Source organism: Momordica charantia (assembly GCF_013281855.1).
Source record: "Momordica charantia cultivar OHB3-1 chromosome 1 unlocalized genomic scaffold, Mcharantia_2.0 BLBB01000001.1, whole genome shotgun sequence".
Taxonomy (NCBI): Eukaryota; Viridiplantae; Streptophyta; class Magnoliopsida; order Cucurbitales; family Cucurbitaceae; genus Momordica; species Momordica charantia.
In genome coordinates this window covers 24,341,399-24,357,069 of record NW_028275157.1, presented here as the reverse complement: position 1 = coordinate 24,357,069, position 15,671 = coordinate 24,341,399, and the positions used below count along the sequence as shown (strand labels likewise).

Here is a 15,671-nt window from a genome sequence, read left to right as displayed (position 1 = left end):
AGCATTTGCTTGATTAAACCACAAACCTATCTGAAATCATTTTGAAAGCACATATGGTTTATGATACACAATTTGCCGAGCAGGGGTGTTCTTTTGTTAAACTCATAACAACCTTGAAGTATTTGAGATAATGTAGGATCAGTAGGGCATAAATTACATGGGGTTGTTCTGTTAAAGCCTCTAGGATCTTATGGTGAAAAGGGGTTGCTTAATTATATGGTTTGTTTTGGGCTTCTGTTTTTGTATTGCCTTGCTTTTTACTTTCATCCATCTGATCATTGAATTTGACACTAGTCTATCATTATTGAAAACAATAAATAAGATGCATATTTTATTGTATAGAAATTGAAAATTTTATACCAACAATAGCTGCCTAATTGGTGTCGATTACACTGTAGCATAGTCACAGGGAATATACAGATCAAAGGAAAATCAATTCGTGTCTGAAAAAATATTCTACAAGTAACCATCTCTTCTGTCTTGATCCTCAGCTTCCTTATTAGCAACTTCGACAGATTTGAACCAAAGGAATGCCTGTTTCGAGCAATTAGACAGAGATTCTTGTAAGTGGGAGTTCATATTTATGCAATGGCATTGCCATTCTTCTCAATGTCACTAAGCAGTTAGCACAGAATATGGTGTCTAATGTGCAACGTTTCTAGCTCGGAGTTGATACAACTCAGAGAAGATGAATACAAACGTTGATGTTTTATTTTCAATTTCATGGCATGATGAATGGAAAAAAAAAAGGGAGGAATAGATATGATAATCCATTCACGAATATCAAAAAATGGAGACAGAGGAACTTACAGAAGTGGGAATGCCAGTAAATGCAAAAAATCCAAGCAATGGAGCGTAAAATATGCTGTCTGAATTTATAATTCCAAACACAGGCTTCTGGTTGACGTACTCAAATATAGAACCTATCTGCAGTGTTGGAGGTCAGTTCCAACAGACATACAAACGGCTTCAATCAGTATTCATAACCCCAAAATCTATAATACGGATATCATCGTTGCTGAAGAAATAAATTAATTACATACACTCGCCCTCCAACCCTTCAAATTTTACTGCATTCTTCGAAATCTGAAAAAATACGCAGTAGAGGATACAGACAGGAAGAACTGGAGATATTTGTCAAACAAATGGTGGCCGTATTGTTTTCAAAATACAACGTTACAAGTTAAAGTTCTTACGATATTGTTTTCTCCTTGTTTAATATATACAATTATATTAACTCGAGGTAATAATGTCGTTCACTTCTATAAAAATCTGAGCAAACTGGAAGTCATGTAGCAGCTATAGAATAAAAATAAACATCCAAAATGCCGTAAAGAAGTATGTAAAGAGAGGGAAGCTTACAGCGGCAATTGCAGTGATAGATGAAGCAAGTAGGTAAACGTAGAATGGGAGCTGAAATCCCTGTTGGGATCCATTTTCCTTGCTTTCTTCCCTTGCCCAAGGAGGAGGCTCCTCCGAATCAGGTTTAGCCCAAGAAGGGATCGTTTCTTCGGACTCGCTCGATTTTGCAGATCCTTCGTTAACGGCAAACACAGTAAACTTGTGATAGCCATTGTTTCTCCTTCCAATCGGCCGTACACGCCCTAATGGAATCCGTTTCGTATCCATCCTCCCATAATTACAAGCTAAACTTGGATTGCAGTAAGACAACACTGTCGCAGACATTACTGCCAAATCTTCGTCCGATCTCTTCAGTTTTCTTCCTCAATCGACTGGGTGCAGCGGATAACCAAAAATCGCGTAAAATCAGTCAGCTTCTTGAAAAATGCAATTTCACATAGAAAATTCACACTCCACATGAAACGCGTAGCTAACAGGATGGTCGCAATTCTAGGAGCAGTTAAATTTCAAAAATTGAACCTCGTTTCCACAGCAATCAGCAATATACACGACGAAATGTCGAAGAAGTAAAAGGAAAGAAAGAAAAAATAAAGAGTGGAGGAGGCATACTGGCGTGGGAGGAGGGAGAAGATTAGCTGAGGGATCCCTGCGAGGCTGCGAGCGCGGAATGGGGCTTGGAGGGAGATAACACTCGGGATAAATGAATGACATAGAATTAAAATTAATGAATTTTAAAAATAAAAATATACCATTATTTTGCTTCACCATGTGTTTCAATTTCCAACCAATGGCAGTGCACAATTTTGCCATTTTTTCTTTAAATTTAGTTTTTTATATCAAATATATGAAATTGAGTGCGAATATTTTTTAATTTTTTTTTTTAAGTAATCACATAACCCTTCCGTAAATAAATATTTTTTATTTAAAGATCCATTATCTGTATTCCATATTTACATAGAAAAATAAAAATTAGTTGCAGTTTTTATCGAAAAAATTAATAATCAAAATATATAAATTGATATCAATGTATATATCAACGTATTTAAAAATATATTTATACAAATTTATGTCCAAAATTGATACATTCTTCCTGTCCGATGAAGTTGATCATTAGTCTACCAACCTCCAGCAACCTTCATTAAACACAAAGGAGAGATGGAGTAGGTACAGGTCCCCTCTCTCCTTCGTTCCCTCTTCATGGTTAACAAATCGTTGGAGATTGGAGAATGAAGAATAAGGACCTGAAAAGATGAAGATAGTTGGAGAAAAAATAAATAAAGAAAAGTTAAATATTATCAAATTAATATATTTCACAAATCGGCAAAATACAATCAGTGTCGCGTCATTTTAACTATCAATCAACCAAAGGTAGTTATGGGCCTATTTAGAACAATTTATCAAAATTTGGACCTAGACACGTGCTCTAAAGTTGAAACTCTAAGAGACCGAAATAACACTTTTTCCTGAAAAAGGGAGTACCTGGGTGGGGGCATTTATGTCAATTCACACTTTGTGTACTCTCAGTCACCGGCGTAACCGGTGAAGGATTGAGATTCGTGGTGAACCAGTGTAAAGCCGAAGCCCCAGCACCGTCAAAATTCTGTCCCCTCGCTTTCGCTGTACCTGAAACGGAGACAGTAGTCGCTTCTTCCACGCAGTTTTCTCAATGGATACGCACTCCGCTCACCTCACTGGTACGAATCGTTCCCGGAGTTCTCAATCCCCCTCCCCCTCCCACTCGGCTTCCGCCTCCGCCACTTCCTCCATCCACAAGCGCAAATTGGCATCCGAGGACCACGTCCCTCCTTTCCCTCCATCCTTCTCCGCCGAAACACGAGACGGTGCCTTAACATCTAACGACGACCTCGAAAGCATCTCAGCTCGCGGCGGCGGAGCTGACTCCGACTCCGACGACGATTCCGACGACGCAGTCGTCGAGGACGATGAGGACGACTTCGATAATGATTCATCTATCCGCAACTTCACCGCTGCTCGACTCGATAACAGTGGTGCCGCTGGTCCTGCTTCGGCCTCTGCCTCAGCTTCTGCGGCGCGTACAACCAAGATCAAGCCAAATGCAACGGTGAAGATCGAGAATGCGGACAACAAGGATGGAGTCACGGCTGCTGGCGCCAATGCGGCAGGTCCAGCAGCGGGGACAATAGGAAATTCTACGTCGGGGATTGTAGTGAAGGAAGATGCTTCGAAAATTTTCGCCGACAGTATACAGACTAGTGGTGCCTATATTTCAAGAGAAGAGAGCTTGAAGAGAGAGGTATGTTTTCTGGTCTGAACTGTTTACAAGAGTAATTTATCAATCAGTGGTGGGATGAGTGCGAGAAAGAGTTGGGGCGAGTGAAAAGTGGTGGCAGTGGGAAAGGCTGGCAATACCCATCTGCGATTTCTTTAAAGAGTATTGAAAACAAGGGAAAAGATTGGATAAAATTATTCTGAGTTAGCAAAATTTTATATATTGTTTTAGGCTTTCATAGATAGTGATTTTAGTAATTATACTACTTTGTGATTAATACAAATTGGAGTGGGTTTTTGTGAGCCCCAGTGTTGAGTTTGTATTTGTAACACGTGGTCTATTGGACCTTACTTTGTAAATTTTCACTAGTCAATGAAGAGATTTATTTGTTTATTTTTATAGAAAAATCTTTTTGGTACCTTCATGGTAACAAGATCAAAGACCAACAGATAAATACAGGTGAGCAATAAATTAGCTCTATTACGTCCGGATTACTGAGGGTTTCGTCAATTCATAATGTTTCAGGAGGAAGCAGCGTTACTCAAATTTGTATGCCTTTCAAACGATGGTGTGGATGAGCATATGGTTTGGTATTTTTTCTGCTTTGCCTAAGTTTTATGCTGCATGTAATTCCTTTTTCTGTAACACTCTTGCGGTGTTTTTTTTTTTTGTGTGTCTTTGATGACACATTCACCTCTAGTTATAGCCTCCACGACAGGCTGTATGCTTTCCAATGTGATTTCATTTTAAGTAATAATAGCTTTGATGTAATATTGCATTCTTTGTGGAATTTTTCAGGTTAATAGGGCTGAAGAATATTTTTGCCCGGCAACTACCTAACATGCCTAAGGAATACATTGTCCGTCTTGTTATGGACAGGTACTTACAGTTACAATATCTACTCTTATTGGGTGGTGAGAGATTGAGACTTGAAATACACACCAGTTTTAATTTGGAGGCATTTTGTTTGACCTCTCCTTTTAGGCTTAGGGATCCCACGTCCGTATCGGCTTTAGGCTGTTTCTCCCTTCTGTTTTGAGTCAATGCATATCCTTATTTTATTATTAAAAAAAATAAATAAAATGGGAGACGTTTGGTTTACATGCTTGTAAGTTGTAGGCTCTTGGCGTCATAGCTATAATCGAGTCTTCTATGTGTCTTGGGAAACAAATAGTGAGCCCAAAAGATTCAAACAGATAAAACCAGCCAGCTGTTGAGAACCTGCAACATGAAAACAAGTAATTAATATCTTCTTTCCGAAAACAGAGGCTGCAGACCCCAGGAAGCAAATATTCTTTGAATCCTATCTTGGGTATTGATGCTTCTACGAGCTAGAGACGACAAAAATGACATTGGAAGAAATAGAGAAAACAGAGTCAATAACAGACCAAGGAGAGCTTCATCAACATCATTAAAATCCCACCAGATGAGCTAGAAGCATTTAGCGACATCCAACCAATACCTCAAGAACTCCACGGAGAATTCAAACTATGTGATTCAAACCACTAAGCTTTATCTCCTGTAAAATAACCATAACCGGACTGATGATGATAATGACTTTCTTAAACACACTACATTTGGGATAAGCTCTCACACCTTTAACATTCCATGACAGGATCTCCGTAAAGAAACTGTCTAACCCTGTTCTAAAACTCTACTATCAGTTGTTCCAAAAAAAAAAAAAAAATTGTTAAAAAAGACTCTACTATCTGAAGGACATTTCATCTCCCAGGAGATGATCAAATTTCTAATTTCCCTAATTTATCTGTTTGTTTTGGGGCTGCCTTTTTTCAGTGCCAACCTTCCTTGGAATAGGCCTTATACACAAATCATTTTTTTGTATTGAAGTGTTATGCTATGAGTTATTAAATTGTTGAGCAAGGCTGCAAGCGTTACCTAAGTTAGTTGGTCATCTTGGATTTTTAGTTTCAGTGAAACCCATTGTTTGTGATGCTCAATGGCTGGCATTAAGTTAGTTACGAAAAATGAATTGGCAGTCTGGTATTAATGCTCATGGTACAGTAATATTAATTTCTTTTCTTTGTAATTTTCTCTAAATTTTAACTTGCAGGAACCACAAATCGGTGATGGTTATAAGACGAAATCAGGTTGTTGGTGGCATCACATATCGTCCATACGTCAGGTGATTTTTACGATATGGCCTGCACTATTTAGTCTATTCTGCCTGCCAATTGCTGAGTGCAAAAATAAAAAATGAAAGAAAAACAAAAACAAGTAGCCTCTTGCTATTGGATGTGAGGCAAACTTGTTTTAAGTTGTTCTTTTTCCTTGAAAACTTGGTTCAGTTTACATATCTGCTACAGTCCTTTGTCTCATTCTATTTTTGTTTTAACCTTTGTGTTGATGTTCATTTGTTACTGGTTACTTGTTTATATAACAATAATTGGATTAGGGTGCTGGTAGGATCTTTTTAAGTTGGGAGCCGATCTCTTGACTTATTTTCTTTTTCCCCCTTCTCTCGCTTTCTTCCTTCATTCCTTGTGGCATTCTACTGCAGCCAAAAATTTGGGGAGATAGCCTTTTGTGCTATAACAGCTGATGAACAAGTAAAAGGATACGGTACCAGATTGATGAATCACTTAAAACAGCATGCACGTGATGTTGATGGCCTAACTCATTTTCTCACGTATGCGGACAATAATGCTGTTGGCTACTTCACCAAGCAGGTATGGTGGTCCATTTTTATAATACTCATCTGGATGCTTGTTAATTCATTGCCTATTCTTGTAAAAACTCACACATTGTTCTATATTGCTTTGCTATTCATTTGCATAAAGCATGTTTGGTTTTCCGGCACAAAGCTAATTCTGTCCTGGAATGAGGACAGGGATTTCAACTTGTGGAGCTAAATTGTAAACTTGATCAACTGTCAACTAAAAAATGACTTCGGATGCCTGTTGTTCTTTTAATTTTTTTGCGTAAAATTGCACGAACCATTGCTGAAGTATGAAAGTTGTTATAATGCTGAAGTATGAAAGTTGTTATAATGTTGAAGTATGAAAGTTGTTACAATTGCATCCCTGAACTTTCAATTGTAAAAATTAAACCCAACTAAAAATCAAACCCCTAAAATTTCAATAGTGAAAAATTAACTCTTGAACTTTCATACAAGTGAGAAAATTGCTCCTATCCAAAAAAATATAAGTGAGAAAATTTCATCCTAAACTTTTCAAAAATAAAAAAAAGGATCTCTTTAAAATTTTCACTCTGAAAACTTCTTTGGTGGGACTCCATTGATGTCGCTGGAGAGCTTCTTCAAAATCAAAAAGAACAATTTTTCAAGCACTCGGCCTCGCAATTTTGAATACCCATCTTTACTTTCTCAGAGTTCCCTGCCATTTCACAATACTTTTCATTCTAAATTCCTCTTCGGCCCTGCAGATTTCTCCATCCTTTCACGCACCCATCTGAAAAATTTTGGGATGTTTTCTGTTCAAAATATCAACAATTTAACAAAAGTTTTGAGAAAACGATTGATACTATTATTAATTACATGGGTTTCGTATCCTCTTGAAAACTGAGCAGTAAAATTATGAGCATTGAAAGCTTTAGCCGCCTCCACTACCTCGTCCATGACAGCATCCTCCTTCCCAAAAAGAATATTCTCTTTAATGGAGGTGGCGGAAAGCACCTAGCTCACCAGACCCATATGCGACCTCAACCACTTCAATTGAAGCTTCTCAACGTCGACTCCGTCAACAAGGATCGTCTCTCCAATCGGGTCGTAAAATCTCTGAAACAGAGATAAATCACCGTCAACCAAATCATGTCCCGCCCCTATACATCATCTTCTTTCCTTTATGAACGGCAAGTTGAGAGATCAATAGAGCTCTCTGATGACATCAATGGAGCCGAATCAGAGAAATTGTCTCAACATAATGAGTGGAATTTTCAAAGAGATCTAATTTTTTTAAGTTTAAGGATTTTATTATTACAACTGAAAGTTTAGTGGTGCAATTTTCTCACTATATGAATGTCTAAGGGTTTAATTTTTACTATTGAAAGTTTATGGGTCTGATTTTTTTATTCATGAAAGTTTGAAGGTTTAATTTTTACAATTGAAAGTTCAGGGGTGCAATTATAACAATTACCACACTTTTTGGGTGGTTTGTACCATTTACCAAAATTTTTAAAATTGTTTTCTGATATTGAGATTGACCATTATCCTGGGCATTTTTGTGGTATGATCAATAAGTTATTATTTAATTCCACTTGATAAGGAGACTGAACCTGACAAAAAAAACTTTTCATAGAATGTCATATTTCAGATGAGCATTCACAGTAGGTTACATAAATACGAATTTGAATAATGAAGTCAAGTCATCATACTGCTAAAGGAAGTCTTGTATGTTCAATTACAAATTTTCTGATTGGCCCGAAGTAGATATAGCAAAACTTAAAAGCATATCTTCATTGCCTTCTCTGTTCTGTGGTTATTAATTATTTTGGGGGAGTTTCCATAATTTCCTTGTACTTAGAGAGGTATGAATTTCCATTTAAGATGTATTTGTAAACCTATAGGATCTCGGGCATTTTATTGTATTAGGGGATATTACCATACTCTCAAAGGGAGTCTTGTACTTCGTCACTTTGCGCTATTTTAATTAAAAGTTCTACTTCTATTAAAAAGGAAAAACAATGCAGTCATGACTGATTTGTTATCATGGTCATTTAGAAAATTGTGTTTAGACAGGATCCACTTTTGCTTATTATATTTCACTTCTCCATAATCTTTTTTTTAAATTTTGGATTGGATGTCAAAAAGAAAAATTAATTGACTTGGGCCTTAAACTTGTAGGGTTTCACGAAAGAAATACACTTGGAGAAGGACAGATGGCAGGGGTATGTCACAAGCATCTTCATTATTTTGAAGATTGACAAGTTTATTTTCATATCTTTTGGGACAACGAACAGTGCTGTTAATAATTTTCCATACTATTCAATATTCATTCTTGTATCTTGCAAGTATTCTAGACTTGATTTCTCTTCGTGCAATGTTTTAAGCCACGTGATTTTTCTCTTTTGTCTCTATTTACAAAAACTATAAAAATGAAAAACCATGTATTACTAAAAGTATGATTACGTAGCAGTTTCAAATGTACTTAGAGCTAACAATGGAAAACAAAATCTTGAATTTCCAAAAATGACATTCTCTTAAACTTTCTGCTGGCGGCTTAACATGGTTCCACATGCATTAAAACCTTTTTGACTTTTCTCTTGTCAAGCAATAGTGGTAAAACTTAGAAGTAGTAATAGGGTAAAGTAAATTAACACAATTTCAGTTAAGATTTCTGTTCTCTAGTATAAAGAGTCTATTGGGAAACTATTCCAGACGTGCCTCTACGCCCCAGTGTTTCTGTTGGAGGCATGGACTGCTTAGGAATCAAAGAATGTGTAAGCCTTCGAACTTAAAATTTGCTCTATGTTCACCTTCACTCTCTTTCTTTGGTATGGTTGTCTGATGTATTTTTCCATTATTTTATGTCATTGTTTGCACGGGAAGCAAGAAAGAGTAGCTGCTGTTGCTTGTATCTGCAAATGCATATATGTTGTATTTTACATTCTTCAAATCTTTGAAGTGTTGATAAGTTTAACAATATATTCCTTTCCAGGTACATAAAAGACTACGATGGAGGAATCCTTATGGAATGCAAAATTGATCCAAAACTTCCATACACTGATCTGTCTACCATGATTCGCCGTCAGAGGCAGGCAAGATGTCTTTTGCTTGATCATTGCAGTTTCAAATATGTAGTTCGGTTAATCTATTTATTTATTTTTCTTTTGTTCATGGAACTATTGATGGCTGAAGTCTAAAAATGATGAAGATTTAGTTTTTTTAGCTGGGTTTGTATAAGAATGCTGGCAATTTGCATGAACTAAAAAAATATTGGTAGAGGTGAACATTGAAATGTTAGCATCTTAGTATTTATCAATTTGACTGGTTCTTGTAATGATTTGATTTTAGTATATATATCTTTTCAACTCCTCTCGTTCTGTTTGATGTAGGCAATTGACGAGAAGATAAGAGAGCTTTCAAACTGCCACATTGTTTATCCCGGACTTGATTTTCAGAAGGCATGACTTCATCTCTAAAAACTTGATCTGTTTATCAATTGCAGTTTTTTCTTTTTATAAAAAAATTATATTCTTTTATACTTGTACCTTCTTGAATGATAGAAATTACATTAGCCTGTAAGTTGAATGAATTGGGAATCTTATTTTGTATTTATTTTTGGATTAAAACGTAAATCCTGCACAAGGCTGAAATGCACTTTTATGGTTGAATATTGTTCCGCTTCTTTATTTTCTTTTTCTTTCTTCTTCCTTTCTAGGGACTTTGACGTTTATCATTATTTGATTTATATTTCCTGGATATTCATCTGATTCATGAACCTTCAAATTAAATTTTGAATACAAGCGCATGCTGTTGAACTACCTATATTGATTTACAGTGTTTTGGTGCCTCAGAAAAACTAGTCATATGATGGAGCTTCTTGATGAAATATTAACTTACGGTGTTCTTTTTTTGTTTTTTTTATTCCTCCTTAGTTTCCTCTTGGCAAAGAAGTACTTTGTTACACTGAAACATCTAAAACTTTCGTCTATTAATCTATTTATTAAATCTCTTTTTAATTTTTCTCATGTTGTGATGCAAATACCAGACTGGATTGAACTAATATGCTCAAGACTCCATTTTCCTTTTTATATCATAAAGTCAAAGTCAAAGTAAAAGTATCTGTTTTTGATCGATATATAGTAGTGTTTCACCATGTAGCAGGTAGTCTCAGTTTGGTTACACCCATAGCTTGTCGATTTGTTATTTTAGATAGTAACACATCCTTTTAAACTCTTCTTTCTAATTTTATTGAGCGATGAATTGCTATTTTTATATTGAGCCTAATCAAGACTTGGTTGTTCAGAAGGAGGCAGGAATTCCCAAAAAATCCATCAAAGTTGAGGAGTTCCCGGGGTTGAGTAAGATTCTACCTTCGGTTTTGATTGTGATTATCATTCATTTCATAGGTTTGGTTTTGTGCGACAAAAGTACTTCTGAAATATTTTTTTCTTTAATTAGATCAGTTATTCTTATGATCTGCAAAATTACTTTTTTGACATTTTACCAGAAACTATTCTTTAAGGTCAAGGGTGGCGCCCAGTAGATATATGATTTTCTTTCCTTCCCTTTCATTTATATGTGCCATAAGTTGGCGAGACTTGGATGATGAGGGTAGCGAAGGAGAAAATATAAAAGCTTGTCTGGGAGACTATCTTCAAAACCATTCAGAACAGTCTAGCTTTTGTTTTCAAAACCTCTTTTAGTAACTAACTATATTCAGGCAACTTGTAGAGAAGGTTTTTGTTTACTTGAAACCATTTACTTATATGCCTATACTAGAACAACTTAATTAGTTTGGAAGAATCAATCATCCGTATAAATAAACTAAAAGGATAGAGAAAATGACTTCTAAAAACGGTTACCCGACCATATATTTTACTGAACTTTTATTTTAAAAAACAAAAGATCTGTTTTTTGAAAATCCCTATTAAAGTACGGTTTACAGTTTTTTCATTCTCTAACAACAGAAAACCACTTGTTAGATCCTTAAGATAACCCTCTCCCTGCGCTCTTGGAATGGTGCAGATTTTCTACTCACCTCACTATAAACAAAGTCGTCTATGGTCTAATGTTAGTTATAATTTTGGTAGCAATCTGTTTATTCACATGTAATAGTTAACTGACAAGATGTTTGCTACTTTTGATAATAGAGGAGGCTGGATGGACACCTGATCAATGGGGCTTCTCACGTTACAGAGCCTTAAACTCTGCTGACGGGATCTCAAATCAAAAACATTTGACTCCATTCATGCGCTCACTTCTCAAGGCAGGTTTCTCGTTTAAGTTCACTTGTTTACTTTCATTTTTCTTCCTTTTGGTATTCATATAGTTTTAGTTTAAGTATGAGCACCTAATCAATCGTGCTAATAATATCGTCTAACTAGGTCTTGCAAAATCTCCCTTCTAGCTAATTGGAAGTGCTTCATGTAATCCCTTCATAGGGTTTTTTGTAATTTCATACATCAATGAAATTGTTTCTTCCACTAAAAAAAATTAGGTCTGGCAAAATCAAGCTGGAAATGGCCATGTTTTCAGTTTCCATTTAAAAAAAGACAGAGACTGGTGGTTGCTGCCACACTTAACCTACTCAAGTATTATTGCTTGTTCAAAACCTTTTTATGAGAGAGGCTGACGGTGACTGCCATCCTTAATCTACTCAATTGTCAATCCCTGCCCATATTTTTTTTTGAACACTTCAGCATATCCATGCATTCACTCATATTTTTATTTCTTCTATTCGCACTTAAATTTGGCATTTGCAGCTGCGTTGTCCTTGTGTTTGTTAATTGATTATTACTGCCATTTTCCACACTAACAGTCAATGAACGACCACGTTGATGCATGGCCATTCAAGGAACCAGTTGATTCTCGTGATGTGCCTGATTATTATGAAATTATTAAGGATCCAGTGGGTAAGAACTCTCAACTTCACAAATGAGTCTCACGGATCTCTGATGCATTCTTTGGATATTAGCATGCAATCTGCTTTTGTATTTTTGTTGCAAGCGCTGTTTACTGACAGTAACTTTAGAACCTGACAGTTAATTGCATTTGGAGCGGTTCCTTGGCTTTGAATGGTTGATATATATATATATATATATATATTTATTCCATTCTCTTGTTTTTTACTTATAAATGAAATATTTGTTTCTTATTAGAACATAAAGCTGTAGAATAGCGTCTATAATTATACAACTCTCTCATGTTATGATGTTATTCATGTTCATTTTTGACAATATGCTGTAGATCTAAAGACGATGTCTAAAAGGGTGGATTCGGAACAATATTACGTCACTTTCGAGATGTTTGTTGCAGATGTGAGAAGAATGTTTGTTAATGCACGGACGTACAATGCTCCTGAGACGATTTATTATAAATGTGCCACAAGGTACGGTGCCATGGATCTTGTTTTGTCATCTTCTTGTTTTTAGTCTTCCTCTTGTTGGCTTACCCATGTTTCTTGCAGGCTGGAAGCACATTTTCAAAGTAGACTTCAATCAGGTCTACAATCTGCTAACAAAATTCAACCATAACATTTGCAATGGCCAATGAAGATAAATCTTAGTTGTACAGATTATTTTCAGTTGTAACCTTATTACAGTCAATTCTAGCATTTCCTTCTAGTTCTAACACTGATTCCTAATTGTTTAGGGTGAGGATTTCCCCAACTCCTTTTCCCCTATAGATCATGGGATTGTATCATATATTTTCTAGTAAAATTGATTTATGAGATAGAGCATAGCTTAGTTTCATTAATGTGTTTGGTGTGAAGGATTCAAACAACTCTATTTCTATTTCTGGTTGGGTGGAATGAGAGCCAACTGTATGTGCAAAAGACAAAAGTTTGACGACCGAGATTCTCCATATGAATTGGGTGCTGTTATCACAGTCCCCATAAATGAGATTATTCATAGCATTTTTAGAATAAAATATATCTTAACAAAAGGCCTTCAAAATTAACTGTTACATTGTATTGATTTAATTTCTCTAAACCAGGAGGCCCTTGATTTCAAACTTATATTTGATCTTCTTTACGTTTATGCCCTCCATGCACCGATTTAACGACATTTTGCCATGTAAGGTAATTAATTTTTACCTTGTAGTGGAGTATTTTTCTTCTTACTCATAATTTTTTTATAATTCAACAATTAACTATCAACATTTATGTTAGTACTAAATTAGTAATACATGCAAGTTGTATAAAGTGAGAGGGAAAACAAATATAGGGGTTGTGAAAGTAGAAGGATAAAATATTAGATTGAGGGTTATTGGGGTAAAAGTAAAACTTAGGGTTAGGGCATTTCAGCTTAAAATTTTGAATTTTGTATTTTGATTTTGAGAGAGGGTATTCTAGCCAAATACCGGCCATTACCCGACCCAAACTATATTTGCGTTGTCCTTGGAACATACGCTATTCTCAGTGCATTTCAGCTCCTCCATTCTCCCCTTGCGTGCTTTTCAAATGCTAGTGTGTTATTGCGTTGTCCTTGGGATGCTAATCTGTTTTCCAGGAAATTATCTTACGTATTTTCTCGGGAAATCGGAGCCGCCCATGAAAATTTACCTCCACGATTTCCCGACGTTGTTGAGCACCATTCTCTAGCACGCGGTGATCGAGGTGAAGGCTCTTCAGAGCTCAAGTACCCTGATCACCAGCACATGGTTGAATGGTACCATTTTTTTCTGATATGCTTATCCAGAAACCGGGTCGGATCAATGGCATGGGAATAGTCTGAACAGCAACGAGGAGACACGGGAGGCGAGGAGCCGCGGAATTGGTAGAGGAACAAGCTCGGGATCCCAATGGAATTATTGATGAAATTAAGATTAGTATTTTGCTCGTTATCAGATTTCGGGGGATTGAGGGCATACCAAGCTTCATTAGTCGAGGACGTGATTTTGGCGTGTTCTCATCAGACCATATAATGGTGACGTTTGTCTCATAGCTCGCAAGGCCTTGTTGTCCTTTGTAGGCAACCGGTTTAAAAAAGAGGTATTTAATCTTATGGGGCCTTCTTGCTGTCATTGATAAGTTTCTGTTTTGTAAACGAGGTCCGAGCTATTGAAATACAGTTGATAGGATAAAAGAAATGGATAAAATGTCACTAATAATTTCTCTAGAAAATCAACACAAGCACTTTGATCATCGAACATGGTGATTTGTATATAGAGGCCCAGTAAACCAAGCGTACGGCTAAGATTGGCGTTAACTGAGTACCATATAGAAATTTTATATTCTCATGGTTGGTGGTTGTTTTTATGAGCGTGCAGATAGCTGGCTTGCTGGCTAGCATGTGTAATATCACTTGTTTACTTGAACTATTTCTATCTTTGTAAGGATGAATGAAAGGTTCTTGATACACCTTTTCGAATATTAGAGAAAGAAGGTGATTTCATAACAAAAGATAAAGCTCAATCAAGAGAGAGCCAAAGTGCTGATTCAAATGGAATGCAGGCATTTTAAATTCTATCTACATCCTGCAGTGATAAAATCCCCGAGCTTGATTTTTTTATGCTTTTATAGCTTGTTTGACCCAGTGATTGTTAGTAACAGCATTTTGTCTTTTGAAGATATAATGGACGAAGATAAAGATAGCAGTACTATTAGTGGACGCTACCACGCCTGTAAAGTCTAGATTTGTTGTTTTTTAGACCGAGGGTATAACTAGATAAAGGCTTCTGGAATATCAGAAACAGTTGGAAGAGGTTAGTATAATTTGAGACTAAGACGTGGAACTCGGTTTTATTACTTTTCTTGGTATTCTTGCTTTGTCTTCTTTTATTTTTATTATTTTTTTAAAACTTGGCATGCTTTTGGCAAGTTAAATTTTTGTTTTGGAAGTCCTTGGATCAGCACTTTCGGTCTATGGAGGATTGGATTTTTGATGGTTGCTGAATTTCTTGGTTTTTCTTATTTATTGGCTATTTTGGAAGGAGGGAATTTATGAGATAAGAAGTCTTCTTTGGTTTGGAATATTGATTCTTCATGGTTTTTTCTGATTATATCTTTGAAGCGGCCCTATCTTTGCTGATTTTCTTCCGAAGAAGTTTTTAGATTTTTTTCAGGTTTGTTTTCGTCCCCAAGGGTATTTTTGGTTTGGGTTTTGCTATCAAGGCAATTGTTTTGGAGTTAAGGTTCAACTGCAATCAAAGGTTTTGAAGGTAGGGGGACGTGGTTCATCTCAGCAAAGCACATGTATTTCTTTTCCTTTGATCGTGGTATTAATTGGGGTGCCTTTATCCCATTCCCATATTGTTACCTTTTCTGTTTTTATTCCCTTTTCACTCCTTTGAGGAGTTTATATCCTTGAACCGTTCTATTTCTTTTTATCTTTGTTCTGTTTTTTTTTTTAATAACTGGGAGTTGGAGCTTTGTTCCTCTATACTTAGGGACACCCACATTTCTTTTTATCTATT

At 36.1% G+C, this 15,671-nt stretch overlaps 2 protein-coding genes across 2 annotated transcripts; one reads left to right on the top strand and one right to left on the bottom strand.

Annotated features, from left to right (window-relative positions):
• Positions 1 to 301: 301 nt before the first annotated feature.
• On the bottom strand, positions 302 to 2,117 carry LOC111015749 (uncharacterized). Its single transcript, XM_022290871.2, has 4 exons — positions 1,972 to 2,117; positions 1,363 to 1,733; positions 811 to 927; positions 302 to 534 (listed from the first exon to the last, which is right to left on the bottom strand). The coding sequence occupies exons 2-4, from the start codon at positions 1,684 to 1,686 to the stop codon at positions 457 to 459; spliced, it is 519 nt and encodes a 172-aa protein (XP_022146563.1). The 5' UTR covers positions 1,687 to 1,733; positions 1,972 to 2,117; the 3' UTR covers positions 302 to 456.
• Positions 2,118 to 2,926: 809 nt separating this feature from the next.
• Positions 2,927 to 13,010, top strand: HAG1 (histone acetyltransferase of the GNAT family 1). Its single transcript, XM_088123003.1, has 13 exons — positions 2,927 to 3,637; positions 4,139 to 4,203; positions 4,412 to 4,492; positions 5,685 to 5,756; positions 6,132 to 6,300; positions 8,433 to 8,476; positions 9,247 to 9,346; positions 9,644 to 9,712; positions 10,558 to 10,612; positions 11,405 to 11,520; positions 12,073 to 12,166; positions 12,501 to 12,642; positions 12,721 to 13,010. Exons 1-13 carry the CDS (start codon positions 3,029 to 3,031, stop codon positions 12,785 to 12,787), a joined length of 1,683 nt encoding a protein of 560 aa, XP_087979129.1. The 5' UTR covers positions 2,927 to 3,028; the 3' UTR covers positions 12,788 to 13,010.
• The last annotated feature ends 2,661 nt before the right edge of the window (positions 13,011 to 15,671 follow it).